Source organism: Thunnus albacares, chromosome 7 (assembly GCF_914725855.1).
Source record: "Thunnus albacares chromosome 7, fThuAlb1.1, whole genome shotgun sequence".
NCBI classification, from domain to species: domain Eukaryota; kingdom Metazoa; phylum Chordata; class Actinopteri; order Scombriformes; family Scombridae; genus Thunnus; species Thunnus albacares.
Genome location: NC_058112.1, coordinates 3,812,819 through 3,840,657, shown reverse-complemented (window position 1 = coordinate 3,840,657; position 27,839 = coordinate 3,812,819). Strand labels below are relative to the sequence as shown.

The 27,839-nt window shown below is 39.5% G+C and overlaps 1 protein-coding gene across 1 annotated transcript; it reads left to right on the top strand.

Moving 5' to 3' along the window:
• The first annotated feature begins 673 nt into the window (after nucleotides 1-673).
• On the top strand, nucleotides 674-25,691 carry cbln1 (cerebellin 1 precursor). Its single transcript, XM_044355439.1, has 3 exons — nucleotides 674-1,494; nucleotides 2,891-3,010; nucleotides 22,816-25,691. The coding sequence occupies exons 1-3, from the start codon at nucleotides 1,237-1,239 to the stop codon at nucleotides 23,011-23,013; spliced, it is 576 nt and encodes a 191-aa protein (XP_044211374.1). The 5' UTR covers nucleotides 674-1,236; the 3' UTR covers nucleotides 23,014-25,691.
• The last annotated feature ends 2,148 nt before the right edge of the window (nucleotides 25,692-27,839 follow it).

The window sequence follows — 27,839 nt, the reverse complement described above, 5'->3', positions numbered from 1 at the left end:
TCATCTCAAGTTTTAGTTAATCCCACTGCATACTTTTAGATTTTACATAACTCAAGGAGGCATTTACACATCCTAGAGAGGTTTTTATCTCTACACCTAATAGTTTAACAAGGCAGTCTAGTGCTTAAGTGATGGTGATGGTGATAATGTTGACTCGTAAATGACATCAATAGTGTGGACTGCACATTCGTGTGCTTATCTTACATGGTTTTTGGTGCTGCTGCTGCTCTTTAGGTTCACCTGTAAGATGCTAAGAAGATGCTACTGTATGTTTGGTGTTTGGGTGGGTGAGTGAGAGAGAAAAGAGCGAGAGAGAGAGAGAGAGAGAGAGAGAGAGAGAGAGAGAGAGAGAGAGAGAGAGAGAGAGAGAGAGAGAGAAATGAGGAAAGAAAAAGCAAAGAGAACAAGTGTATAGGCCTATGTAGGAAGGAAAGGAATGAGACAGGCAACTGCAGATAGATAGACAGAAGGAGGGGGAGTCAGAGATGAAGAGAGAGAGAGAGAGAGAGAGAGAGAGAGAGAGAGAGAGAGAGAGAGAGAGAGAGAGATGCTAGATAAGTGGTGGGGCGGGGAGGGGGGCGGTCGGCACGCAGTGATTGGAAAATAGCAAAGACGCGCACGCGCTAATCCGATGATGGGTCTCCGTTACCGAGGGGAGGGAGGGGGAAAAAAAGAGTAAGACCAGGGCGGGAGCATCTTGCGCTCGCGCGCCGCGTCCCTTCCTCTCGAGCCTTTTGTGTTTGAAACTCTCATATCTTACATATCAATAATTCAAGCGCGCGCGAGAGAGAGCAGACTGAGCTCCCCCCCGCGCACTATGAGTTCTGCTGCTTCCTCACTCGACCAGGGCCCCTCCGTACCGCGCGCGACTCCCGTTTATTGTGTTTCCAAGTGACAGAAAAGCTGCTGAGAAGTGAGGAAAGAGGAAAAGAACAGGTGAAAACTGAGACCGGAGATACGGGGTTGATAAACTGATTTTTGGGGGGGAAAAAGGAGGAGAAAAGCCTAAAAATAACCGTCTGGTTTCCCCTCAAAAGACTCTGCGAGGGAGAAACTGTTTGCTGTAGGCTCATTAAATCCAAGAAAACGGAGTGGCATCTAATTGTAAAACAACAGTTCTTAAGGTTCATCGGGGGAACACCGGGAAACTCTTCCTTCCTTACTTTTTTTAAAGGGGAATAGACCCACGGTTTAAGGTGTGAAGACGACCGAAGAAGTTCATCGTTCTGGTCCGGTATGTTGGCGTTTTGCCTGCTGAGTGCCGTGTGGCTCGCGGCGAGCCCGTCCCGCGCACAGAACGAGACGGAACCAATCGTTCTGGAGGGGAAGTGCCTCGTGGTGTGCGACTCCAACCCGACCTCGGACCCCACGGGCACGGCGCTCGGGATCTCGGTGCGCTCGGGCAGCGCCAAGGTGGCGTTCTCCGCAGTCCGGAACACCAACCACGAGCCCTCTGAGATGAGCAACCGGACTATGGTCATCTACTTTGATCGGGTAGGAGGCAAAATATGTGTTCTATCGTATTCTGTTAAAATAATAGCAACAAAGAGTAAAAGAAGTAAAACAAGTTAATGTCTGAGACAGATTCCCACAGTTTTACACTGACATAGGCCTATCCAAATTTGTCTCATTCTACCTAATAAAAGGACCAGCGCACATATGAAGTTTCAGATAGTGTGTGTGTTTCATGTGTGGTATGCTTATTGCCTGGTGTGGTAGCTGTTAGTCTAGACAGACAACTTTAGCTATATGGATTGAAGTGTAAAATATCCATAATTTGAAGAGGCACCAGAAACGATGATGTTTTTTTTCTGCGCCGCAGATCATTAAATTACACCCCGAAGACTGTTTCATTTGATCTTTTTACTGCGTCTTAAAACCCCAAATATTGATTAAAAGCTATTTGCAATAAATCCCGAACTTAATCAAGGAGCATGTTGTGTAAAAAGTCGTGAAAACCAAGAGTCCAGGTTAATTTAGCCGATAGATAAAGGCTACAGTGGCTGGGGTCACGCGCAGCAGCGTCTCGTGCACGGTAATGGTCTCGCGGGCAGCAGAGAGCAGCTCCATTCAAGATAACCGAAAGTGGAGCGGAAATGAATCTTTCTCAGTAACGATTCTTTTTATAGGTAATGTATTCCCTAAGCGGTTGGGAAAGAATAGCCTGGTAGGAAAGCCTTTTGAATATTTCAACTTTTTGAGCTGACAATATGGGATATTGGAACTGACTTGTCGCCAAATAATTTAGTAACGGCAGGTCGCGAGGGCGAGGTCCTACCCGCCTGCCGTTAAAGGTTAATTCTCTCTCAAACTGCCGTTCAATTACACCCCATAGTTCGCTTCCATCCATAAAACCAGACATTTGGCTGCGGAAATACATAATTGAAAATTTCATTTGAAAGATTGATTAAGTTCCTTTTCATCTCCAATAAAGTTTGGAAGTTCTGACAGGGGGAAAAGCCGAGATAAAAGCAGAGAGTTATCCCTCTACATCAGTGAATCTGAATATGTGGAGCAGGCCAGAGAGGCCCTTTGGAGTTATCTATCAGAAATATAAGTGAAGTATCAATTTCAAAATGATCCCGAGTAGAAAATAAGCTACAATAATGATATGTGGACTTAATATGTTTAACGATCTCTTAGAAAAATAGACAATTAATTAGCTACTAAATAAACAATTGCAAATTTGTTCAGAGGGGTCCATGGCTTAATGTTCGTCTACTTGGAGTCTGTACATGAAAACATTTGGATCAGATTTTTAAGATACAGGCTATATCCACAGTTACTAATGATCTGAGTGCAAATAGACTACTGTGAAAGACATTCAGTAAGCCTAATGAAACAGTTTTATCAAGAATATTTGGTTGATGTCTTTCTTTCTTTCTTTCAGGTTCTAGTAAACGTTGGGAAGAATTTTGACGAGGAGAGAAGTAATTTCATCGCGCCGCGCAAAGGGATTTACAGTTTTAACTTCCACGTAGTGAAAGTCTACAACCGCCAAACCATACAGGTAGCGCTTGTTCCTGTGTTCTTTTTTATTTGTATTTGTGTGTGTTTGTATGTCTGTGCGCGCGGACCACACCATGCGCCCCCATGCTATTTTTTTCCCCTCATAAAAGTTGATTATCATCCGCACTGGAAGTCATTTTGTACATGTTTGAGATGTCTTTCCCGGGAGACAACGACGGGGGCGGGCATTAACAGATGAAAGCTAGTCGCCCGACACCCGCCGGCCCAATCATAATTAATCAATACATGCAGAGGACAGAGCCGAATCATGCGCATGTAGCCGACAGGAGGATGCAATGCTGTGGTGAGCGCGAGGAGGGGCACGCGGCTCCAGCAGGTTTAGTTTCAGCACCATGGACAGCGACGTCTCCTTCTATGTGTGTCTTACCATGAAAAGAGGCAACAGCAGCAAAATATTCTTGATTATTTAAAAGATTCAAGTCAATTTTGAACAGACAGGCATTGAAATTACGCCCCTCCAACACCCCCCCACCCCCACCTCTCTCTCTCTCTCTCTCTCTCTCTCTCTCACACACACACACACACACACACACACACGTTATTTAAAAATATCACGTTTTCCTGTTATTTGTTTCTCTCTCACACACACTCACTCACACACACTGCCTGCAGTGTGGCTCTTCACAACTCTTCTTTCATCCTACTAACAGTTCATTTTCACTATGCCTTAGATGCAGTCTCCATATTCTTTTGATGTGTCAAGTGATAAAAAGCACTTTAGAAGTCTTAAGCCCATTTCCAGCATTTAACATGCACGTGATGGCGCTTTACAAGCCACACAGCGTTAATTACAATGTATCTTTTGCAAATTAAACTGTTGTGTAATTATGCTGTTGGCTCCCTGGGGCTTTGCATTATGTGTTGCTACTTATACTTTATTATTGGAGTCTTGCATTAATTAGCATGGCACCAGCAGTAACAACAATAACAACAACAAGGAGGGCGGGCGATATGTGAGGGGAAAAGTCAAACTTGGCAGGTAATCAGAGTCATCTTTGTGTGACTGCACGCAAATAGGCCATAGATGTCAAAGACTTGACTCATGACACTTAGGCAATTAAGTCTGTCATACCAGGCAGAACACAATGGTGATAATGCCTGTCACATTACCATTGGTGCTATTATTTATGCCAATTTGAGGTATTCTTAATATGAAACTACAGTATAGCTATTAGACATCATCAGCAATAAAACAGTGAGAGAGGAATTAAAAAGGAAATCAGAAAAACTGTTTTTGATCATAGCCTGACCAACTGACTTTTGGTAACCGGAAATTTTTAGGATAGAGTGCAGCGCATGAGTTGTAATCTGCTAAGGCCCTAAGAGTTTGTAACATTTCAAAAATGGTTTTGAAACTTTAGCCTTGAAGAAAAAACTTTGTTCTGTCATGTTTCTGACATGAAACAAAGAGGTGTAGGTTGTCCTCTCTCCTCCAAGCATTCGAGATGTGTGCTGCTCACCCTCAACCTCTTCCATTCATCCTCCCATCCATCCAGCACATCTGCTGTGTAGAAAACTCCCACTGTTTAATTGCCTTAGAGACAGCTACTGTGGTGCATGCAGAAGATGAGAGACAGCGGGAAAAAGAGTGTGCTAGGGATGAAGGGGATGGGAAAGAGAGGAAAGGATGTGAATGTAAATGAAAAATAGAGAGGGGGAAAGGGGAAGAAAAGAAGGAAAGAGGAAAGGGAGGGGAATGGGAAGGCCATGGACACAAGAAAAAAGAAAGTTAAGAAAAAACGGAATGAAAAATTGAAGGCAAAAGAAGAATTGAACAACATTGGAGGGAGGGACAAGAAGAATAAGGGAAGAAAGAAGGGAAGGTGTAGGAGAGAAAAAGAGGAGAAAAGAGTAATGAAAGAACAAAGGATGGACAGGAAGAAAAGAAAAAGAGGAGGTTCAGGCAGGGCAAAGAGAGAAATCGGAAGAAAGCCAGACATCATGAGCAACTGTTTATCAGCAGATGATAGGTAGATGTACAGAGGGAAGGATAAACAGTTTGTTCCATGTCTCATCAGTCCTTTCTTGTGAAATGATCAATCTATCTATCTGTCTATCTATCCGTCTGTCTGTCTGTCTGTGACAGGTGACAGATGTGATGGGAGTGTCTTTGTCAAAACCGCTGCAAACTCATCTCACTTTGCTTTTTGCCAAGCTATTAAATTCAAGTATTGCAAAGTAATGCGGTATATTTTCGGATCTAAAGGAACAGATGGGATAGCATCCTATAATTTCATAGTCATTTACAATATACATTTCAAACAATTCTTTTTGTCACAGGGCGTCATTTCAAGTGCAGTTATTTACATTTCCTACATATGCCACTGCTCTCTATTTGAAATTAAATTGAAACAAATATATTCCATCTCCCTTAGTGAACATCTTGTACCTGCAGCTTAGAACAGAGAGCTCACAGAACAGAAAGATAAACAAATGAGGCGCTGGTAGGATATCAATACTCAGCAATGTGAGGTGCTCTTTGGATAGGTAGGTGGACTTTTTAATCACAAGCTTTGTTTGCATTGTTTTATGAAGACCATAATACTGTATATTGGAAACATTTTCAGGTATTAGACAAGGGTTAACATGCCTTCTGTTAGAGTACTGCTCAGCCATTATAACAAAAATCAAAGTCTTATTGCTACCAACAGCTCCTGAATGTTACATAGATAACTATTGAACATACTTGAAAAATACTCTACCACAGGGCACTGAGATTATATAAAGTTTAGAAAAGATAATTATTAAAGGTGCAGTGTGTAGAACTTAGCGGCATCTAGTGGAACAGACTCTGTCTTTTTGTTACCTTAGAATGAGCCCTTTATATCTACATAGGGAACGGGTCCTCTCCCATGGAGGCCGCCATGTTGCACTGCCATGTTTCTACAGTAGCCCAGAATGGACAAACCAAACACTGGCTCTAGAGAGGGCCTTTCACATTTTTTGCAAGTTTCTGTGGTTTCTCCTACGCACCTGGAAAGGGGGGCAGGGGGGAACTCAGTTGGTTTCAATCTGCAAACTCACCGCTAGATGCCACTAAATCCGACACACTGGTCCTTTAAATAATTTAAATAAAATAAAAAATAAAAAAAAACAGGCAATGTAAAGCCATATATTATGGACAAATGTTATGATGCTATTTATTGTGGTTTTGCAGGGGGGATAAGTAATATTTTAGAGTACTTTGAGCACCTGGGCATTCAGAAATGGCATTCATGAAGCCTCAGGTCAAAGCAGATGTGTTAAAACTACACAAAAAGCACATCTAAAATGGCTCATGCTGTCTGTGGACTGAGGCTTTTCTATAACCATCATTTCCCATTGAGAGAAGAAAACCTGGAGGCACTGCTTCATGCTTTTGATATCACACTGCCCTGATAAAAAGAGAATTTATCTTACATATCTCCAAAGAGTGATATTTTGACTCATTGGATCATAATTTTGATCATATTTTGACCCAAAGTAGCTGCATGTGTCTGCAACAAAGCAGAATCCTTTCAACAATATAGTGCATGTTAACCCATGTTTGTACTGTGTTTTCCCAGTACACACATTTATATTCCCTAATTTGAGTCACTGAGGTAATCCCATGTTGTAATGAGATATTTATATCCATGTACATTCAGAACAGCTGCTTACCCTGTTAATTGGTACTATAGTATATATTGTAACTATATTGTTGTGACTAGTGTATATTGTTGTAACTATAAGTAATGCCAACATGGTCCAGGATAATTTCTATTTACTATAACTATGCTAGTTTGGGTGAAGTAAGTGCAACATATATGCCTAGAAATGAATGTAAGCAACTATCAAAATGCATGCTAATTTTGACACGTGCAAGTAATATTTATATGTCTCTGTTTAAAATTGTTATAGTGCTGTCACAATGTGCCAGCACTTCATTAGTGTTGGCAAATTCTGTTTTAAAAAATATGCACATTTTAGAGATTGATATGTGTATACTATTAGAACCACTGAGATGAAATTTGGCTCACATCATTCTTAAATATGTTCCAACAATTACTTAATATAATCTGATTTCCTGTGCAGCAAACAGATTGAGAACCTCTGGCTAAACATGGCTAAAAATGGCCAGAAACACACACACTCACATACACACAGGTACAAACAGGTGACTTTTTTGGTGGACAAATAATTGTGCTTTATATGTCTTGGATAAAAACTTCCTTTATTTGTTTGTTCAGTCTAACAGGAGATCTTTGAGTGAAATCGTAGGACCATGTCTTAAGTTGATGTTTTTGATTATAGTTAAATAGCGAATAAGTGAAAGGCAATTTAGGCCTAACAACACTGCTCAATATTATTCCCTTTGAAAACCACGCATTATTTTACCTGTGTGTCATACATTGGGAGAATACAACAAGATACAGCAACATACAACTGTATTATTTTTATTGTAAGACAACTGTATCCACAGTAACACATACGTGTGATGTGCCAAACAAATCAAAAAAGATTTTGCTAATGACATTCTTTTGTGGTATGTGTGTTCACTGTGTAAGTAAATAAAGAGCAACTTACTATCCTGTTTTAGCACACCCCATAAAAAAAGAAAAAAAATGCAAGCCTAAGGCTGCATTCAGACCGAAATCAGCCCTGCCTTTAAATGATGCAAGTGGCTGCGTTGGTGGGGGCATGTTGTTTAAGTACTGGGGATCCAGGAAGTCCAGTTGGAGCTACAGATTACAGTTTTTCTCAGTTGCTTTGGTACATTTCTCAGATCAGAACTGAAATTCTCAAAACTATTTGTTCAACCTCCACATCATCTAGTCACTTGTGCACATCATAAAAGGAATTTCTCATTTTTTTGAACAAATTGCAAATGCTTTGGCACATTCATGCAAATGATTATGTACAATTGTCTGCTGCTTCCTACATTATCAACTTGTGTTATGTTGATCAAAACATCTAGGCAATATTCATTGCATAAGTCATTACATGCAAAATGTTGGAACCAGTTGTCATAATCTGTAAAACATATTGTCTATACATTTCTATTAGTGTCTTGAATTGATGAATTGCATTCACTAATGAAGGGGAATGTGTGAAGCATTAGATCGACCAATGATCAACCAGTTCTCTAAAATAGCTCAGCAGCTCATGAACCTTCAATTGGCAAGCATATATAGACAGAGCACAACACAGTGTTATAATTTCTGACAACGGAAGAACAACAAGGAAATGAACAGAATCAACAGCTGTTGAGAAGAAGAGGAGTAAGACTACATGAGGAAGGGTAGGGAGGCAAAACAGAGGAAGAGGTAGAAGAGGCCGAGGACATAGACACGTTCCTGATGAAATAAGGGCCACGGTTGTGCACCATGTTCTCAATCATGGCCTTATAATGGCCGAGGCTGGTGGAAGGGTGCAGCTGAATGTTGGGAGAACAACCGTGTTCTCAATCATTCAAATGTTTCGTAGACAGAACAGGTATGTAATCCAACAATGTGTATTATACTGTAATACTGTATACTTACTGTAATGCTTCATATTAAAGTATTTCACTTGCATTTTACAGTGTACAGTAAATATACGTTATACAGATACATACTGTATCGATACTGTAACACACAAACACACATGTATGTATGTATATGTATGTATATACAGTACATTCGTACAGATGGGTGACAAATTAAAGGAAAGACCAACATACAGCATCTTAGTAAGGTGTCAGGCCACCAGAACACCATTCTTCAAAAAGATATTTCCTCATTTAGTGTTTTGATGATGGTGGTGGAGATTGTTGTCTAACACATCAGTCCAAAATCTCCCATAGGTGTTCAACTGGGTTGAGATCTGGTGACTGTGAAGGCCATAGCATATGATTCACATCATTTTCATATTCATCAAACCATTCAGTGACCCCTCGTGCCCTGTGAATTGGGGCATTGTCATCCTGGAAGAGACCACTCCCATCAGGATAGAAATGTTTCATCATAGGATAAAAGTGATGACTCAGAACAACTTTGTATTGATTCACAGTGACTCTTCTCTCTAAGGGGACAAGTGGACCCAAATCATGCCAGCAAAATGCCCCTAAAGCATAACAGAGCCACCGGAAGCCTTCACTGTGCGGGTCAAGCATTCAGACCTGGACCAGTTTTTCCTTTAATATTGGCAGATATATATATATATATATATATATATATATATATATATATATATATATATATATATATATATATATATATATATATATATATATATATATATATATATATATATATATGTAGAGAGAGAGAGAGAGAGAGAGAGAGCAAGTTACGGGCTGTTGCAGGTAATCCATTGTGTGGTGCTGTTTGTACGAATTGTTTGAGAATGAGAACTGCACTTACTGTTTTGCAAATGTTAACCATGATTTGGGAAATGTATCAAAGCGACTGAGAAGAACTGTAATGTGTTTAAAGGCTTATCAGATGCCAAAGCACTTCACAGCGGTTTGTAATCCTCACAACTCTTTGCCAGAGCACCCTGTATCAGCACCCCCACTGCGTCCATACACTGCCCTCATTCAAATGAATGATAGGGCTGCATTTTTTCCCGCAGAGCTGTTGTTGGTCTGAACGCAGCCTAACACACCTCACCTCTTTTTCTCTGGCTGTCCCCACTTTCTTCACTGCTACTCTCACCCCTCTCACAGCCATGTCAGACTGTTGCTCCAGTGTCCCTCTATCCCTCCCCCGTCTACACCGACACTTCAATTAATACATCTGGAGTTCATCCAGAATTCAAAGAACTGTAGCTACATACTAACGGCTATTAATGGCTCGCCTTTTACTTGTGCAACCCGAAGCATCTTTTATACTGACAGACATTGAAATTAATGAATGTGATGATGGTCCAGAGCAATTTCAACTGCAAGCTTAGGTTTCAGCAGATGCAGGAGAACAGTGGAGAGTGAGAGAGGATGTAAATTTGCCCCAAACAGTGATCAACACCGTAAACTACTACCTTACTACTACTACTACTATTAGCTCACTACTATTAGTAGCAGGAGTAATAGGCTACAACCATGCAAGGATTAGGGTGTGGATACCGTGATGTTGCCTTGTAGTTATCGGGTATGGTGGACCAGGGAATAATTGGATTGTCTCTGGAAAAAGGCAAATTGTTTCTGTTAAAATGAAGACTATAGACTGGAACCAGGATCAATTGATAAAGTGTAATAAAATGACTGTAGACATGATTTACTAACTCAAAAACATGGATTTAGTGTGAAGTTTACTCTAACATTGTTGATCTATGTGGGACTGTGAAATCTTAATGATTGGTCAGTCCCAAAAGTGACTTTTTTGTGGTCTGTAGATTATCTACCACTCATGCATGAAGATAAATAGGAAACTGTCATAAAAAGATTTGTTAGTGAATCTTTTCTATTTTCTATTGGGAGCTTCTAATCTGTATGACTTCAGAACACCTGGCCTACTCCACACCAATGACAAGAACACAGGATACTCATTACTCATTAGGTAAAGTGCGCATCTTTGAGTCTGTAAGTATTATGTGTGGCCTACTAAATAATACTGACATGGTGGTTTAAGGCCAACAGGCAACATGAGAATGCAAGAAATGCTGGGTTGTGTCACTACTCTTCCAATATTCTACAACTGTGTGTTTGAAGAAAATGAGTAGCCATTGATGTGTTGAACATGAAGAAGTGTGAACAGAATAAGTAGTGTGAGCTGAGCTATGACAAAGAAAACATAGAAGAAATACACGACTCCTCTGCTACTGTCTCAGACTGTTCATCTTCTACTGTTGAGATGCAGGGAAGTGAGAACCAAGTCAAAGTCAAAGCCACACAAACATTTTATCTGTTCCTATGTTCTCCTGCCTTTGAAATGGTGGATGGAGAAAGTGGGAAGAAAAGATGGAATAATGAAGTTGGTTTGTCTTCTAACTGGCCACAGAGAAAATATTCTGGGAGTTGTCAGGCCTCACACAGAGACAATACATTTCAGCTGCTTGTTTGTGAGCTTGTTTTTCAAGGACGGGTTTAGACTATTCTGCAATTGTAGAGACCAACTCCCTAATTGAAAATAGATGAAAATAATATACAGAAGCAGATCTAGATGTACATATCTGTAATATTTAAAAATGAGCCCAAAGGGTCAAATATAAAAACTCACCTTTCAGCCCATGTCATTCCTCTTATGTATTATATGATAATACAAAATATAGGTGACTCTGAAATGGTTCATTGTCAGAAGTTGAGGGATTTGATTTTAAAACATCAGTGCTTGGTACTTTGTTAAGTATTAATTCACTATGTTAAGCAGAATGGATGCAAATAGAAATAATTAAACTGAGTATACTTGTTAAGACAGTTTTAGCGAATCAACCTGCGCAAAGTCTTTCTCAGTTTGGCAGAACATTACAGAAACTTGCGCTGTTTTGTGCTTGTGTGATAGAGAAGAGGTGTGAGAGAAAGTAGTCTTTGAATATTAATATCTTTTAATCAAGCAAGATTGTTACAAAGACCCAATGAAAGTGAATCATTAGGACTTTAGTCAGTAAAAAAAAACAAAAAAAACATTTGTATTTCTTTCCAAAAGCTCTTCAGGGTCAGGATTAGAGTTAACTTCACCACTCGGGATTTTCTCCACATTCTCAGAATAATAATTACAAAAACATTTAAAACTTAGACCTCATTATAGAGTTGATTTTTGTAATCAAAGTAAAAACATGGGGCTGAAGCCTAACATATGAACAGGCATCTGCTTTAAATTTAAGAATATGGATTGACTGTGTAAACCACTAAGGAAGTCTTTCTGATTGCGAAGCCTTGGTTAGTCCCACAAATCATTCCTGTTTGTATCTGATTGTAGTTATCCGCTTCAAAGACTGTATGAGCCTGAGTTCTGCATCACTTTTAGTTAGATTGTCCTCCCAAGAAAAACGAGAGCATCAGTCGTTTCAACAAATGTCCAAAAACATGGTATGTTTACATTCAAGTGACAAAACCCTGTAGTGGCTGTAGGAATTATGACTCTTGTCCACTGGGATTAATGGAGGAAGTGGGGTGAAGTTATTATAAAGCAAATGATGTCTGCAGGAGCAGTAACTTGGGACAGATGATTGGGTCAACAAAATATCGGACTGCAATTTGTTTCTTGTTTCCAACTGACAGACAACATTGGTTTCTTCCATGACCTCGGTCATGCTCTAACCAAGTGGTTATTATTGTAACCATGATGACAAATCCAAACCACAATGTTCCCCTAACCCTAACCAAACCTTAACCTTAGTGTTGTCATATCATTACATGGTTTTATTTTTGAAACGGTGATGTCTTCCTTCTGTTAGAAAATGCTTGTGTGTTGTTCTGGGGGGCATGGTGATCTTGTCAACCTTTAGACCAGCAACATCCATAAGAAAAGGTTTTCAGCCCTCCTTCATCAAGCACTCACAAGTCCAACTCGTATTATAATGTAGATGTACGCTGTTTTAAAAAAATCAGTATTTATCAGTTCCATCTTTGTGGTACCAGAACATCATGTCTTCTTGGACAACAGTAATGCTCAGGTCAGAGAACTACTTAATATGGTATTTTGGTGATTTCTGGTGCCTGTCAGAAATGTCTGGACTTGATGTGAAGCAATACAAACAAGGGGTAAAGGAACCATTATGATTTTGTATCCCAAAGTTGACTAGAAGTATTCAAAACTTGAAAACAGCTGATGGTAAAAATGATGCATTTTGTACCATATTTCCACCAGTACTGTTGTATAGGGTACGGTATCAGGCTTTCTGTATGATTGCGGGATATCTAAGAATGGTTTGTGTGTTTTTGTAGTGTTTCACACTCACTGGCTTTACTTGTGCAGCCCGCTCATTACCAGCCACCCAAGTTCTCTACATTTTAACAATTGCAGGAGTTCATAAATAGAGTTTGACTTCATCCAGTTTCTCAGAATCTCCACACCTGAGAGACGGGTCTGGCAGTGCTATATAACTGCAGTCTTACCTTACTGTGACATTGGAGGCCAAAGGTAAAATATCAGAGTCGATTGTGATAAACCAGGTAGATGCAGCTGATCATAAATTACATAAATGGTGTGTTTAAATTGAAAAATCAACAGATAAGATGATAGAACTTTTCACATCCTGAGGGAATTTTTTAAAATTATTTGAGTATAACTGAATGATGGTATAGTATAGATTTGCTGTGAGCTTCCAGTTAATTACAAAAATAAAGGCAACGCTGCATAAAAGGTCAAATTTACTAAGAGACACACACATGATAAATGAACATAAAATCTTCACTGAACCTCTTTCTTGGGTTTTGTGTCTGGTTGTTTAAGAACACATATGCAAATCAAATGAGTCACAGTTTTCAGTTGTAATACCTGAAGTCCAGTGTGTGTGTAAGAACTGTTGTATGTCTACAGAGTGCACGGTAAGCTGTGTTAACGCTGCAGAGGGCAGAGAGCAGACTGTGATTTTCAGCTGCGGCCGAGCCAGAAGCCACAACATGAAGGGTTGACACAAGTTTTGTCAGAGTATTGTTGTATGACTGACCCTTCATCCACATAGATCCATCTTTTTCATAAGCCGTAAAGCAGTGATTAAACAAAGACAATACCTTTCTTACCATTATTTTCTAGTTATTTGCAGTATTTTACTGTTTGATTCATTTTATTCTGAATGACATTTTAATTAGCATAATATCAAGCACTGTCTTTCTTGTTGTCCTGTCTCCCTGCTGTGGGCTGTGTAGCAGGTCAGGGTAAGAGGTCAGGGTCTGCTGTCTTATAGCATCAACCAGGTGTTTTATATCCTCTGTGTTTTTAGTGTTCACAATGTAAATGCTGTAAAGAATCAAAGGGCCATCTGATTCAGTTTTCAGCTAACTCATTTTAATTCATTTCCTCTTGTGGTGTGGTTTGACATTTGGCAACAGATTCAGAGTTGGATGTTTTGCCTATATGATGTCTGTGGGCTGTGCCCAAGTTAATGATGTTGTTCCCTGAGCTGATGTTAATGAAGATTGAAGATTTGCTGAAATCTGTAGGATCTGTTTATTTGTGCCTGGGTCCATACTGTAAATATTTCAGTAAGGTTTGGCCTTTGTTCTGGTTGCTTCCATCTCTTTGCACCATTTCTGCATAGTTTTTTCACAGACTGCTTTCCTTGTAACTCAGTACTATATGAAAACACATCACCTGTAGAGTATCCAATATCTAATTCTTTGTTTACACAGGAAGAAGCAGGTGTTATTGCAATACAGATGCAATCTTTCCATAGTTCTTTAAACGCAAAACAATTAAATTAGAGAAAATGCGGTTAAACATAGGATTTGATGCATAAAAATCCATTAAACTACCAATTTAAAATAAAACATTTTGTGTACACATTTGCAGGTTGTGAAATCTCTTACATAATAAACCGCTGATTATCAGGGCCAGACAGGACACAGAGACAGACCACAAGAACAGTACATTCACATTGGATTCACTTTCTCCAAAATGCAAAATTGAACTCCAATACATTAATTGTTCACTGGCAATCCTAATATCATCCTAATTATAAATTGAAAAGTAACATTTTGAGTGAGCTGAATGTAATATATTTTTCCTCTAACTACTTGTCAAAATACACCTACCGACTGATGGCTTGAAACATGATAATTAGTAGAAAGCATACGAGTAAAACATGACTTGTGTCCAGTGTTTTCAAAATGTACTGTGAGAATCCATTCAGAATTTTAGGAGATTTCCTGCTAACAAACAAATAGATATAAAAAGGCGAAAAATAAAGACTAACACCTGTCACACTGTGCTGGCAGAGGCTGCTGTGATCACTGCGGCACTGATGGAGAATAAGAACATTAGTAGACTTAAGAAACACTGTCTCTCTTTTGCTTGCAATACCAATCTCTACAAAGGGATTGTAAGATATAGTGTTTGCAGGCTAACATAATTCCTTGTATAGTCACTGCCATACGTATATATAACACTAATCTGGATGACGTTGGCGAGGGGAACAATGACTTTCACTGTAAAGATTTAAATAAATAGCAGATCCAGAGCGGGGTTCCCTTGGCATTAATTTATTGTCACTTGCATGCATGTATTTCCTATTATTGTAGGAATGAAAGTCCTATCAGGTTTTCTTTATTCTCACTGTTGTAATAACTAGAGTGTTAATTTAAAATCTGTTATTACTACCATTACACTGCTGTAGAGTGTGCAGTTTGCTTTCAACTGCAAACAATCTTCCTATTAATATGTTTAGGATATTCAGGCATTATAACATGTGAAATCTAGCTTTCATTTATATACAAATTTCATCCCAAACATAAAAAGTGCTGATGAAAATGTTTTCAAAACTGGTAATTGTATTTCTGGATTGTATTTCTAGAAATCAGAAAATTAAAAAAGCTTGTTGAAACCAGCAGATAAACACACAGAGCTGACCTAAATAAATTCTCCTGGCCAGCACAGATGTTCTAGATTTCGATAATGAGAAGGCACGTGACTAGATGCTCTGTGTATTTACCGACTAAACCCTCTCCGAACTGTTGGCAGCAGGCAACTAGTTGTGGGTAACATGATTTCAGCTAACATCACCAAATTTACACAGTTTACAACATTTATTCATAGGTGGCAGCACTGCAGTCCCCTCTGCATAATATGGCTTTATTGATCTCTAACTGCCTTCTGTCACTCAAACAAAATTGTTATAGCAGGAACCTCATTGTTTTTTGTTCAGCTCTGTTAAGATGCTGCAGTAAACTAATGCTGAGCTTGATAAAAAAACTCTCAACTCAAGATCCACTTACTTGTCCTGGAGCTTTCCGTGCCACACTATCCTCATGCCGTGCAAACTTTCCATGATTCTGAGTACCTAAAGCTTCTTATCCATGTTGATTCCTAATTTGAGTTTTGACATTTTATTCTTGACCTTGGAAACAACAGTTGACAAAAAAATCTTGCTTTGTACTTTGCTTTACTTGCTTGCTCTAGAGTTCCCAACTGTATCGCGGTCCCCAGAGAGGTCAAAAGCCGAGAGAGCTGAGATTGTTTTGTTTTGAAGGTCAAGAATTAAGTCTCAAGCTCAACCTGAAAATCTTCTTGATACTAATTCAACACTTCTTGCATGTTTTTATGTGAAGGCGGCAGTCAGCCTTTATTGTGAAACAACAATGTCTCAGTATGGAGTAAGAATTTTTAGAAATAAATCTAATCCATATATCCGATCATACATCCATTTACTTTTTCTTTTACTGTTGGAGGTTTGCTTTCCTATGACGTCATCATCTCCTGAATGACTGTGGATTAACAGTTGCTACAAACTTTAGAAAACTTCCACTGTAGGAAACTTGGCCATTTTAAAGACAGAGGGTGTCACAGGCCCCAGACAGACACACCATTATGTATCTATCCATCACTACGTCTCTGTCTGTAAAGAGAGAGATGACGAGGGGGAAAAAAACGTGAGAGAGAGAGAGGAAAAAAGGAAAGAGAGGTCACAAAAAAGTAAAAGAAAGCAAAAAAAAGATTTAGAGATAAAAGAAAGGGGAGAGAAATGTAGAAAAAGAGGAAAAAGACAGAAAAACAGACAAAAAACAAAAAAAAAGTAGGACCAAAAAACCCCAGACGAGCATCATTGTCATGCCAAGACAGTCGACTGGACAGGAACAGATGATGTAATAACAGGATGTCATCATGTCGTCGGCATTAAGTGCTGCACTGAGACGTCAGATAACTTCTATTTACATATCGAAGGCTAGATTTTCTTTATCCCTCCTTTTCTCTCCCCTGCTACTTTCTTCTGTCATTCTATCTCTTTTTCCTCTCTCTGTTTTCCTCTCTTTATATCCTCATTCTGCCTCCCCGCTCTCTCTCTCTCTCTTTCTCTCTGTTATTCTGTCTCTCTCTCTGTTACTCAGTCAGTTAATTGGTGCTTATGCATTAATGAATGCAGATCGTTCGAGGCCTGACACGCTGCACAGCCCTATTATCATGCTTTTATATTTATGGCTGGTAATTGTAAGGGTGTAGTTGACAGAGAGAGTGTGTGTGTATATGTGTGTGTGACTGGGGGAGGGGGTAGTAGACAGCTGCGCACAGACACAACCAAAACATGCTATTCATTCATACAGGTGTGTGTGTGTGTGTTCGTGTGTGCAGTGACCACTGTGGTGATCAGCACCTTTAAGAACGCACCCTTACATTACACACACACCCCTAGACAGATGAACGAATGAGTTAAAAAAGCATATGATGCATATTCACAAGCCGACACACACAAACAAGGAAAAGGTCAGTTCATCCAAATGTCCGTCACTAGCGCGCCAATCTCTGGCAGCGAATCAGAGTCTGTCGTTTGTTAGACTACAGTCATTACAGACCGGACCCGTCTACTTTTCTCTCTACACACCATTTATTCACCAACTCTCTGTTCATCGCCCTGGGAGCCCGCTGCCTTGTCTGCACTGGAGTACAGGAGGTAACGCTGGGTTTTCCTGGAACAAATTACACAGCTGCAACGCTGACGAGAGGTTTCACTCTGAAGAAATTTGGGGAACACAAATGCTGCAGAGTAACTGTGGAAACCAAGAAAGTCACGACTGAGAACTTTTGTACATAGAGACACAAACTTATAAGACTGACAAACTGACTTTGGGGTGGGGTTGAACTGTACACTGAACTGCTGTATGTTTGGATTTTGCACTGTCACTATCTGTATAATACATTGAATGTTGCTGTGTTATGTGTTTCTTGCTTGCCACTGTTAATTGTGTGTACTGATAGTTTAAGGGGTTGGTGCCTGTATCAGTTCCTTTGTAGGGTTTTGCTTGCTATAACTAAAAATTATATTTTGTCAGACTGAGTCTCTGACTGGCACCCCGGCTTAACCGCCAGCGACCGCTACACCACAGTCTCATCCTTCCAAAGCCACTGTCACAGCTTTATTAGAGCTATACATCACCAGCACACACCACACACTGACCCAGTGTGGCTGTGTGTGTGTGTGTGTGTGTGTGTGTGTGTGTGTGTGTGTTTGTGTGTGTGTGTGTATGTGTGTGCGTGTGTGTGTGTGTGTGTGTGAGAGAGAGAGAGAGATAGATAGCTAGAGAAAGACACAAAGAGAGATTTGAGTCCATTTCAGACGTGCACTGCTTCTGTAAAGAAGCTGCCGATTTTACATAGTTAAGTGTATATTAAAAGTCATTCTGGAAGTCTATTTACATACAGCAGAACCTGTAACATTTTCTAAATCACTTAAGTATGAATAAATGTCATCATGTTGCCAGTAAGTGTACGCACAAGATTATGACAATCCTACATACAGTATGACGTGTTTGTGCGGTACAGAGGTACAGTTTTAAATGCTGTGTCATGATCACAGCGATCATTTTGAAGCAGCAGATTTGACTCTAAAGATTAAAGGAGTGAAATTTGGTACCAAAATTAATGAACTGCTCTACCTGCTCCCTGCACCAAAATGCAAGATAACAAGACAGCTTAGTGAGTACACTCTTTTGTTCTCTTGACTTTCCTTTCACATGCCAGAAGCCAAAAATCACACGAGCATCTTGGCTTTGTCCATTAAGGCTCCCATTGTGTTTGAACAGAGTCAGCGTGGCACTTGGCACAACAGACACCTTTATGTGATTGCCAAAAAGCCATTATTTTAGCGGGTAGATGAACCCTGGAACGTTACACATTCCAAGTCTTAAAGGGGACTTTAGTCAGTAAGATAACGAGGGAACGCGTTTAAATAAATGACTGATAGAAAGAGAGACTGTGTGTGGTGCGTGGTGGTGTACATGTTCCACATGAGTGACTTGGCTGGATGCTTGGATAGGTGAGAGGGTGGATTTCGTCTGCATGATGCATGTGTGTCTGTGTCTCTGAGGGTAACAGAGTGATGTAGTGTTGCTCTTTGTCTGCTATCTCTGTCTCTGTTCGGAAGCATTACACGCACACTGGACAGGAACCATGTCTCCCCCTCCTTCTCCATCCATCTCCCTCCTCTCTCCGTTTCCTCCGTCTGTTCTCCTTTCTCCATGCCTCTAGTTCATATTATGATCTGGAGGTTAATGAGGCTAACTTGAAGCCTTTGGTTGCATCTCTCCATATAATGTTCTTTTTAGCCAAAGTGTCTGTCACCTGTTTTGTAAGAAAATTGAGCTCAGCTTGACATTTTGGGTTGGGGGGGAGGAAGTACTTGATATTTTTAGACTGGCCTCCTTTAAGTTTTCTGCATAAATTGTAGCAAGAAATGAAGTAAACATCAAACAAGTATATTACATTTTCTTTACATTTATGTGGGAACATTACTGCATGATACACTGCATTGATCAGCTTCTAATGTCAGGTCATAATGTAATGTCATCGATTAAAACTTATTGGTCTAATGTGCAAGGTTAACAGAGGAGGTTTAGCCAAAAATAGGTTGTGGATCTATTTTGTTTACTCCAATGCAGCATTCACTGCATTTTAAAGAAATACTGAGAAATGCTTAAAATGACAAAACACGTCACATTCCACCCTAAATCTGTTTCACACTCCCCCTGGGAGGCCTCCATAAAAGGGGTGTGTCGTTTGTTTCGATCGTTTACTTGTTTCCTTTACTTGCCCCTCTCACATGTCACATAAAGTAATATCACTGTTATTGATGACGGTTGCACAACTGGATCAGCGGAGAATGCTGCTCAAATTTTATGTTTCTGTAGCTCAGTTGTAATTATTTGTGCTCATCTCCATCAGTGATTGCAGACTCTTTGAAACAGTGTAATATCTGTGATCAATCAGGAAAGGTTTGAATGAAGCTTGTACTGATTGTTGCAGTTACATTATTATTGTAACCTTTATTTAAACAGGGAGGGCCACTGAGAGCAAGCTCTCTTACAAAGATGCCTTGATTACAGTACATATAAAAAGCACACATAAGTTACAGTATAAATCAACAACAAATCATATATAGGAACAATAGAAACAATAAAACTGGTGATGGTATTGCTTGTGTTAGTGGTATCATTATGGGCTGAATTGTTCAGGGAAATTATTGGTTATCACAAAAATTTCAATATCGTGCATCCCCGCTGTGTGCATTAGATGATAAGCCAGAAATTTACAGAAATTTGCACCTCATCAATCACTTTTTCAACACATCGATGTGTTCAGAATACATTCTGTTAGTCTAGTGTATATGTTCCTTATATTTAAAGCTGTTACAAGACTTTGGTGACTTCTCCCCATCCATGAGTAGTGTTTTATGTCAATGTAGATTGTAGAGAGAAGACAAATATGGATCAGAAGAGGAAGTGTGAAACTGTCAAAGTGAAAAGCAGAATTAAAATAAATATGTGTGAGGAGATTTATTTTCCCCACAGCACAAGATGTGTTAATCTGGAGCCTCTCTCATCTCATAGTGAGTCAGTCACTTGGCTACTATACAGCATGTATACATACAGTGTAGAAGCTCTTGTATGTATAACAAAAAACGTTTTATGTCAGCAATGATCTGAATTGCAGTGAGATTGAGGTGGCACAACACTTACTTGTACTTTGTGAAATCTAATCTGCCCATCATATCAGTGTAGTGTGTAGTTTTCACTGTGCATGGCGACAAATACGTTTGCCTGTGAATATTTCATTTTAACTAAATTTTGCTAAAAGGGAATTTCCATTTATCAGGTTTGAAATGTATTATGTTTTGGCAATACCTGCAGCACTAATACGCATTACGCTAGTAGAGAACGAACCAATTGTGCACCTGTAAAAGACATATTAGAAAAACATGTTAATATATACTGTAAATATGTAAGTATACACAAATATGCTCCATAACTTCCTCTAGAGTGCAGTTATTTGCAGTCAAAGTAACTACATTTTCAACATTGTTGAATCTAAATTTTGCCATGACCTGTAGCATGTTACCATCCTGATAATTAAAAAAATAATCATTTAAGTATAGTCTGAGTGTTTTCATCAAATTCACAGACTGGCTGTTCAGAGCAGCATACACACACACACACACACACAAACACCCATTCACACGCATACAGTCTGAGTCGCTATGTTCAGTTTGCCATTAAGAGGAGTGCCGGGCCAAGAGAGCTCTTGACTCTGACAGGCTCTCCATCTCCTGCCCACATGCACACACATACATACACACACACACACACAAACACACACACACACACACTCTCTCCTGACCATCAAGTAGAATGAGGTGGATAAGTGTATAATTATGTGATGTTCATGACTGTGCTCCATCAGTTAGCAACAGTTTTACAATTACTCACTTCCAGGGTGTACAGAAATATTTTGGAGGATGTAAAGCTCAGGTGTGATATTCTCTGAGAGGATGTTTTCTGAACTGTTCCATGGAATCATAAAACCTTAAAACTAAACCTTGCATCCTGTGTAATGTAATGAAACGAAAACATTGCTAACACACATCGGGAGTGGTCTGTGAAATACAGTTGTGATAACATACAAACTTTACTCTGTTGTGAGGCGTGTCTATCAGTAAGGTTTGAAATGGTTGTATCTTTGTTCAACAGACTGATTTCAACTCCCTTTCAACTTTTCATTTGTCAGGAATTTATTTTCTCCCTGGCAGTAAAACACATTGCATGAGCCATGAGAAAATCATGTATGTTAAACTGGGATAACTAAACATTTTTAGTGTTACTAACTAACTCTAAAAGACTTGAAATAACTCTCTAGCCTACCAATATTAATCCTACAAACAACCCATAATGCAGCTCTCTCAGTTGGACTTGTGTTGTACTGGTACTCTCTCCGTTTAAAATCGATCTGATGTTGTGAATAAATATAGTAAACATGTAGTGCTCAAATGCAGTCCACTTTTTCAAATGTTGTACCCCCCAAAAAACCCAATCTTTTTACAATTTCCATTGAGCATCACATTTAATTTTAGGGTGTTGTTTTCAGACCGTATTTTCTGCTTACTGACATTAAATCAGCCATGGTGTGGTCATATTCTTGCAGTGTATGTATACCTCTAGAAGTGCAGCACAATGACGACCCTGTGTCGTACAGTAGGCCAGAACAGGAGGCCTGTAATCTCACAGGTTTTTATAAAGTGTGATCCTGCATAAACACACATTTCTCCACATTTCATTTCGGTTTCTTTTAGTGCCGCGTCGGTGCCAGGGGTAGCATAAAACCATTTCTTAGTGAAGCATAAGGGGGGAAACTAAGCCAGGGAGCGCTTGTATTTCTGTGTTGCTCAAAAGAGAATGATGAAAGCCGTTGTCTGGTGTGTATGTTGGCTGGCCTGGGAAGGGAGGGGACACATTTCTGACAGCTACTTCTCTTTGTTAGAAGAAGATGTTATTCCCTATTGAAACATCTGTTGAGTCAGACAGTGTGTGTGTGTGTCTGCTGTGTCTTTTCTGTGAGTGAATATCTCTCTCCAAGTCATTGTTAAATCTTCTTCAAGTGGTAATTGAAAAAAAACAGCCATTCGTGATAAATCTGTTGATATGTGCTGAATTCACAGCACAAATCTGCGCCATGCAACATGGTATTACCATAACAAAATGTATTTTTTTCATTATGTTAGTTAAAGATTGTAAGGATCTTGCGGTGCAACAAGAAGTCTAAAAATAAGATGCTCTGAATCCATGTGAAAGCATCATGATATTTTGGGCGTGCATCATACCAAATGTCCCTACATTTCCCTGCTTGTGTTGAGTGTCAGTTTGTCTCTCAGCCTCTTTCTTTCCTCTTTCCATTCAGTAAAACGTCTCTCCTGTTCTGTCTCATCCAGGTGAGCTTGATGCACAACGGCTGGCCGGTGATTTCGGCATTTGCCGGTGACCAGGACGTGACACGCGAGGCGGCCAGCAATGGTGTCCTGATTCAAATGGAGAAGGGAGACCGGGCCTACCTCAAACTGGAGAGAGGAAACCTAATGGGAGGATGGAAATACTCCACCTTCTCCGGCTTCCTGGTGTTCCCCATGTAGAGAAAAGAGCAAGAGGAAGAGGAGGAGGAGCAGGGGATGGAAACGAAAGAGGAGGAGCTGCTGAAAGATGGAAAGTACAATGAAGAGGTGAAAAGGCAGATGGAGGGGGCGGAGGGCCATGGGGAAGAGAAAACGGTGCGAATAAGACGGTGGAAGAGGCGGAGAAGAAGAAAAACGAAGAGGGAACGTGACAACAGACTTCTGTTTGAGACGCTGCAGAGGGAGGAGGGAAGAGGAAGAATGACAGATGTTATAGAGAGATGTAAAAGCATGAAACAGAAAGAGGGTAAAACGAGAGGACAATAGGGAGCCGATACATGAAAGTGTATGGCCAGCTTCTTCACTTCCCTTCATCCTTCCATCCATCCTTTCCTCCCTCTGTTTCTCTGAGGCTTGACTGCAGCTTTGGACCGCCAAAACCTTTTTTATTCTCTGCTGAAAGACGCAATTGATCATTTATATGTTCCAGAGTGTTCTAAAGCCCAAGTGTAACCCCCTCCCCTCCTCCACATTCATTCATTCATTCATTATTAATTCATCGATCTCTATCAACATAAGCTTTGAAGAATGTTTTTCGAAGAACTGCTCCTCACATCTCCCATTTACTGTGGCCATATTTGTAGTCTTTTTTTTTCTTATGCCTGACATAAATTGCACTGATTTTGGATCAGCCTCTACCCCAAAGCCAAACCAGATTTTTTTTCATAGGGGGGGAACACTAAACACTGATCACAAAATCAGGTGCTAGGGACACATGTACCTTCCCTGTAAAGCTGTGTTTTATAGATATCATCATAATTATTGGCTTTTAAAAACTCACATATCTAGACAGTTTGTTCTTGAAAGACACATCTGTTCCTCCCTTTCCCTTCTATCCGTTTTTTTCCCGCTCTCTGTTACTTAATCCTCGCAGACAGCACTGCACTCTCTCTTCCTGCATCCCTGGTACAGTCAGTTTGTTCCCCGTTATTTGTCTTCAAATTAGACGTCTTGATTTCCTACAACAACTAGCTAACACTACAGACACGCTCCCCAGCTGTAACCATCAAAGATGACTCCGAATCTAAGACAGTCAAGCATGGCAGTAACAAAAGATAAGACACCTTTAATTGAAAAGCTCACACAACAGCTGCTATAAATAAACTTAAATGACGTGCAAATAAACTGAAAAACCTGAATCAAACTATGTATTGCTGTAAAATGTATGACTTTAAACACTATTTTAAAATACTCTGCTAGCAAGAAAATTGCTTCAAAGAGCACAAGAAAAAACCGAAATGAAAAGTTTTTTACTCTTCCGCTGTACTCTAAATGTGGAAGTGTGTGTAGGTATAGAGGTTTCATCTACAGGTAAATGTAGATTTAATAAATCACATCCTCCAATCATGATACTTAACTGTGACTCTTTGTGACTATATCTAATGAACTAAACATTGGTATTGAAACAAGTCACACACAAAGTATTGCTATAGCTGCAAATTACCATGATTCCCACTTTATATGTCCTCTCCTTGGTTCCTTAAATGTTTCTATCATCTCTCAGGCAGCCACGCAAACATTGGACCCTCCATGCTGTCCTCCCATCCTTCCTCAATCACATTCATCTCCCCTCCCTCAGTCTGTTTCTCCCCCTCCCTCTGTTGTTGTTGGTCTCTCTCATCACCGCTGCCGTTTCTCAGATTTGTACCCCTCCTTCTCCAGGATCCTCTTCTCTCTTTGACTATGCTGTTTACCCACAAGTGCAGATTTCGCTCCCTCTTCCTTTTTGTATACCTCTGTTATCCCCCCCCCCCCCAATCACCTTCTCTCTCTCTCTCTATCTTTACTTAACGGTCCATCTCCCTCTCCTTCCTCATGTGTGTACTTTATCTGCTGCTGTACTCGTTTGCCTCCCAGCACGGATCCTTCCTTGCTTTTCTTCTATGTTGGACTTTGGACACTGAAACCAACTTACAACCACGAACTCTATAACATATATATATATATCTATATATCTATATCTATATATATATATATATACATATATATATATAAAATTTACACAGTATATATACAAATGGATATATAAATATATCGAAATCTAAGCCACTGTTTCTATTCTACTGGTATTATGATGATACAAATGATAATACTAATACTGAAAACTGAATCTGGTTGATGACTATAATATCTGTATTTCCGTATTTCAATGTTATATAAAAGAAAAAATATTCTAAGAGAATCTTACTAGTGATTGTGTGTGGAAATCTGAGGCTGCCGTTCTGCTCTTCTGATTAAAAACATGCTTCTTGTTTTTGTTTTGGGTCAAACCAAGTTGTGGCTAAAAAGCTGAGACTACTTATATACTTTACCAGAAGAAGAAAAAAAACCTACAGCTTAAAAAGGACTTTTATTTATTTATTTATTATTATCTTGACTGTAAAATACATGTGAATATTTAGACTATGACAATATTCTTTGATTTATTGATCAATCAAATCAATTTATCTACTGTTTTCTTATTGATTTGCTCTAATGAAATCAATAAAATTTAAATGGTACTTTTATTTTTCTTAAACCTACATTAAGCCTGGCCTGGCAGTTTATTTTCTTGAAGCTGGCATAACTTCTGAAAACAACCAGAAACATACACAGCCCCAAGTGTGTTAGAGTACAACTGTTGTGTGTAACGGTGGGCGGTGTTCACTATATGTGCCTGTGTGTGTGTGTGTGTGTGTGTGTGTGTGTGTGTGTGTGTGTGTGTGTGTGTGTGTGTGTGTCTCCTCCTTTCTCAGGCACTTCTACTGTATATCTTTTTATTCCTTCATCCCTCTCTGCTGACCTCTTGCAGCTGGCTCTGTTGCTTCATTTTTACTATATCTTCTTCCTGTCAATCGATTTAGGTTGTTTCTCTGCTTCCTCCGTCCCTCAAAACTTTCTCATTCCTCTATTTCTATGTGTTTATTTTTTATTTTCTTTGGATGCCCCCCTCCCACCCCCCCAACCTTTTTTTCTCTCTCTCTCTCTCCACTCTGTTGGTTTTTAAGGTTTTGTGGTTCGTTTCTCTCCAGACTAATGAGCTCCAGGGGGAAAATTTGTGCTGGAATAACAAGCAAACATCAACATCATCTCCCGTCTTCCTCAAGATCCCTCCTTCCTCCTGCTCTTCCTTCCTTCTCCTTCTCTTCTTTTTCCCCCTTCATCTGACTTCACTTCTTCTCTTTATGTCTTGCTTTCCCGCCACTTGATTCTCCTTCCTGCATTTGCTCTTTTACACATCTTCTTCTCTCCGGTTTCCTTCTGTTTTTGTATCTCACACTTGAATGTCCTCTCCCCCCTCTCTTTAAAACCAGTGGCACCTCCTTTCTTCTATATTCTTTTTTCATCTCAGCTCTCTTGTTTCTTTTGTCAAACTGATTTTTCTATTTCCATTTGCCTCTTAACTGCCAAATACTGTTCTACCACAAGTATAAGGCAATGCTTTATACTGTTAATTACACTGGAAAACTGGAGTCGTCTTACTTTTGAGGACAAGATAGAAATGTCATTAAGTTTTCAACACTACTTCAGTCTGTCTCTCTCTCTGTGTTGCTGTCTTTGACCACCTCTGTTTTTGGTCTAGAGGCAACAAGTCCTCCAAACTTAACAATAAAATAGGTTGTTTGCAGAAACTGTAGTTAAAGGTCAAAGGTCTCCAGTGTCCACATTGAATACTTTTTTGACCCGTCCATCCACCTTGACCTCTGAACTTTACGCTTCCACCACTTTAACTCCTGAGAGACTACAATCATTATGTGCACAGCCACATGAGGTTGTTGTCAGGGAAACAACTTTGTACAAAAGTTAAAAAGAAAAATACCAGCGCCTCTGAAGTTTCACAGTCAGCACATTGATCTTGTTTGTTTCATACTTGAAATAGCTAGACTAGTTGTGGACTAGTTGGCTGGACTTTAACTGTTGCTTCATATTAACCAGACAACAGTAGCCTATGTGAAGTCTCTGTGAGAAAATGATGAGTGTAAGTCAAGTCAAGTCAAATTTATTTATAAAGCACATTTCATACGACAGGCGTAAACTCAGTGTGCTTAAAAACAAAAGCAAAAAAAGTAAAGATCATACATGATGATAAGATAAAACATAAAATAAGGAGATGTTACATATATAAAAACATATAAGACAACATATAAAATTAGAAGGTAAGAAGGTATCACAATAAGAGAGTAGGGTAAGAAGGTATTATTATTATCATTATTAAAAAGAAATAATAATAATAATACTCTAAGTCCCAAAATGTCAAATGATTCCTTTAAAGGACCAGTGTGTAGGATTTAGTGGCATCTAAAGCTGAGGTGAGGTTGTAGATTGCAACCAAGTAAATACCCCTCCCCCTCCCCTTCCAAGTGTGTAGGAGAACCTACGGTGAAAGGCCTTCTCTAGAGCCAGTGTTTGGTTTGTCTGTTCTGAGCTACTGTAGAAACATGGTGGTGCAACATGGCGGGCTCCGTGGACGAGGACGCACTCCCTGTATAGATATAAAGAGCTCATTCTAAGGTAACGAAAACACAACAATTCTTATTTTCATGGGATTAGACACTAATTCAAACATACTTATGAATATTATATTCCATTTCTGCCAAGTCCGTTCTGCTAGATGCCACTAAATTCTACACACTGCACCTTTAAAGTCCCCTTCTACTCAAAAATGTGTTTTTCTTCGTTACTTCACTCGGATGTTTGAGCTTCAATGTGCAGAACGATGTATATGCAGAGTTTGTTTTCACATTCATCTGCTGAGGGGAGGGAGTTTTTCTGTGCTCACCTTAAATCTCAGTTTAACACATGTAGCT

Excerpts from the sequence above, each read along its gene's own strand:
- cbln1 (XM_044355439.1), top strand. The coding sequence starts at position 1,237 with ATGTTGGCGTTTTGCCTGCTGAGTGCCGTGTGGCTCGCGGCGAGCCCG. Across the intron at positions 1,495-2,890 it reads TGGTCATCTACTTTGATCGG|GTTCTAGTAAACGTTGGGAA; the intron begins GTAGGAGGCAAA and ends TCTTTCTTTCAG. Across the intron at positions 3,011-22,815 it reads ACAACCGCCAAACCATACAG|GTGAGCTTGATGCACAACGG; the intron begins GTAGCGCTTGTT and ends TGTCTCATCCAG.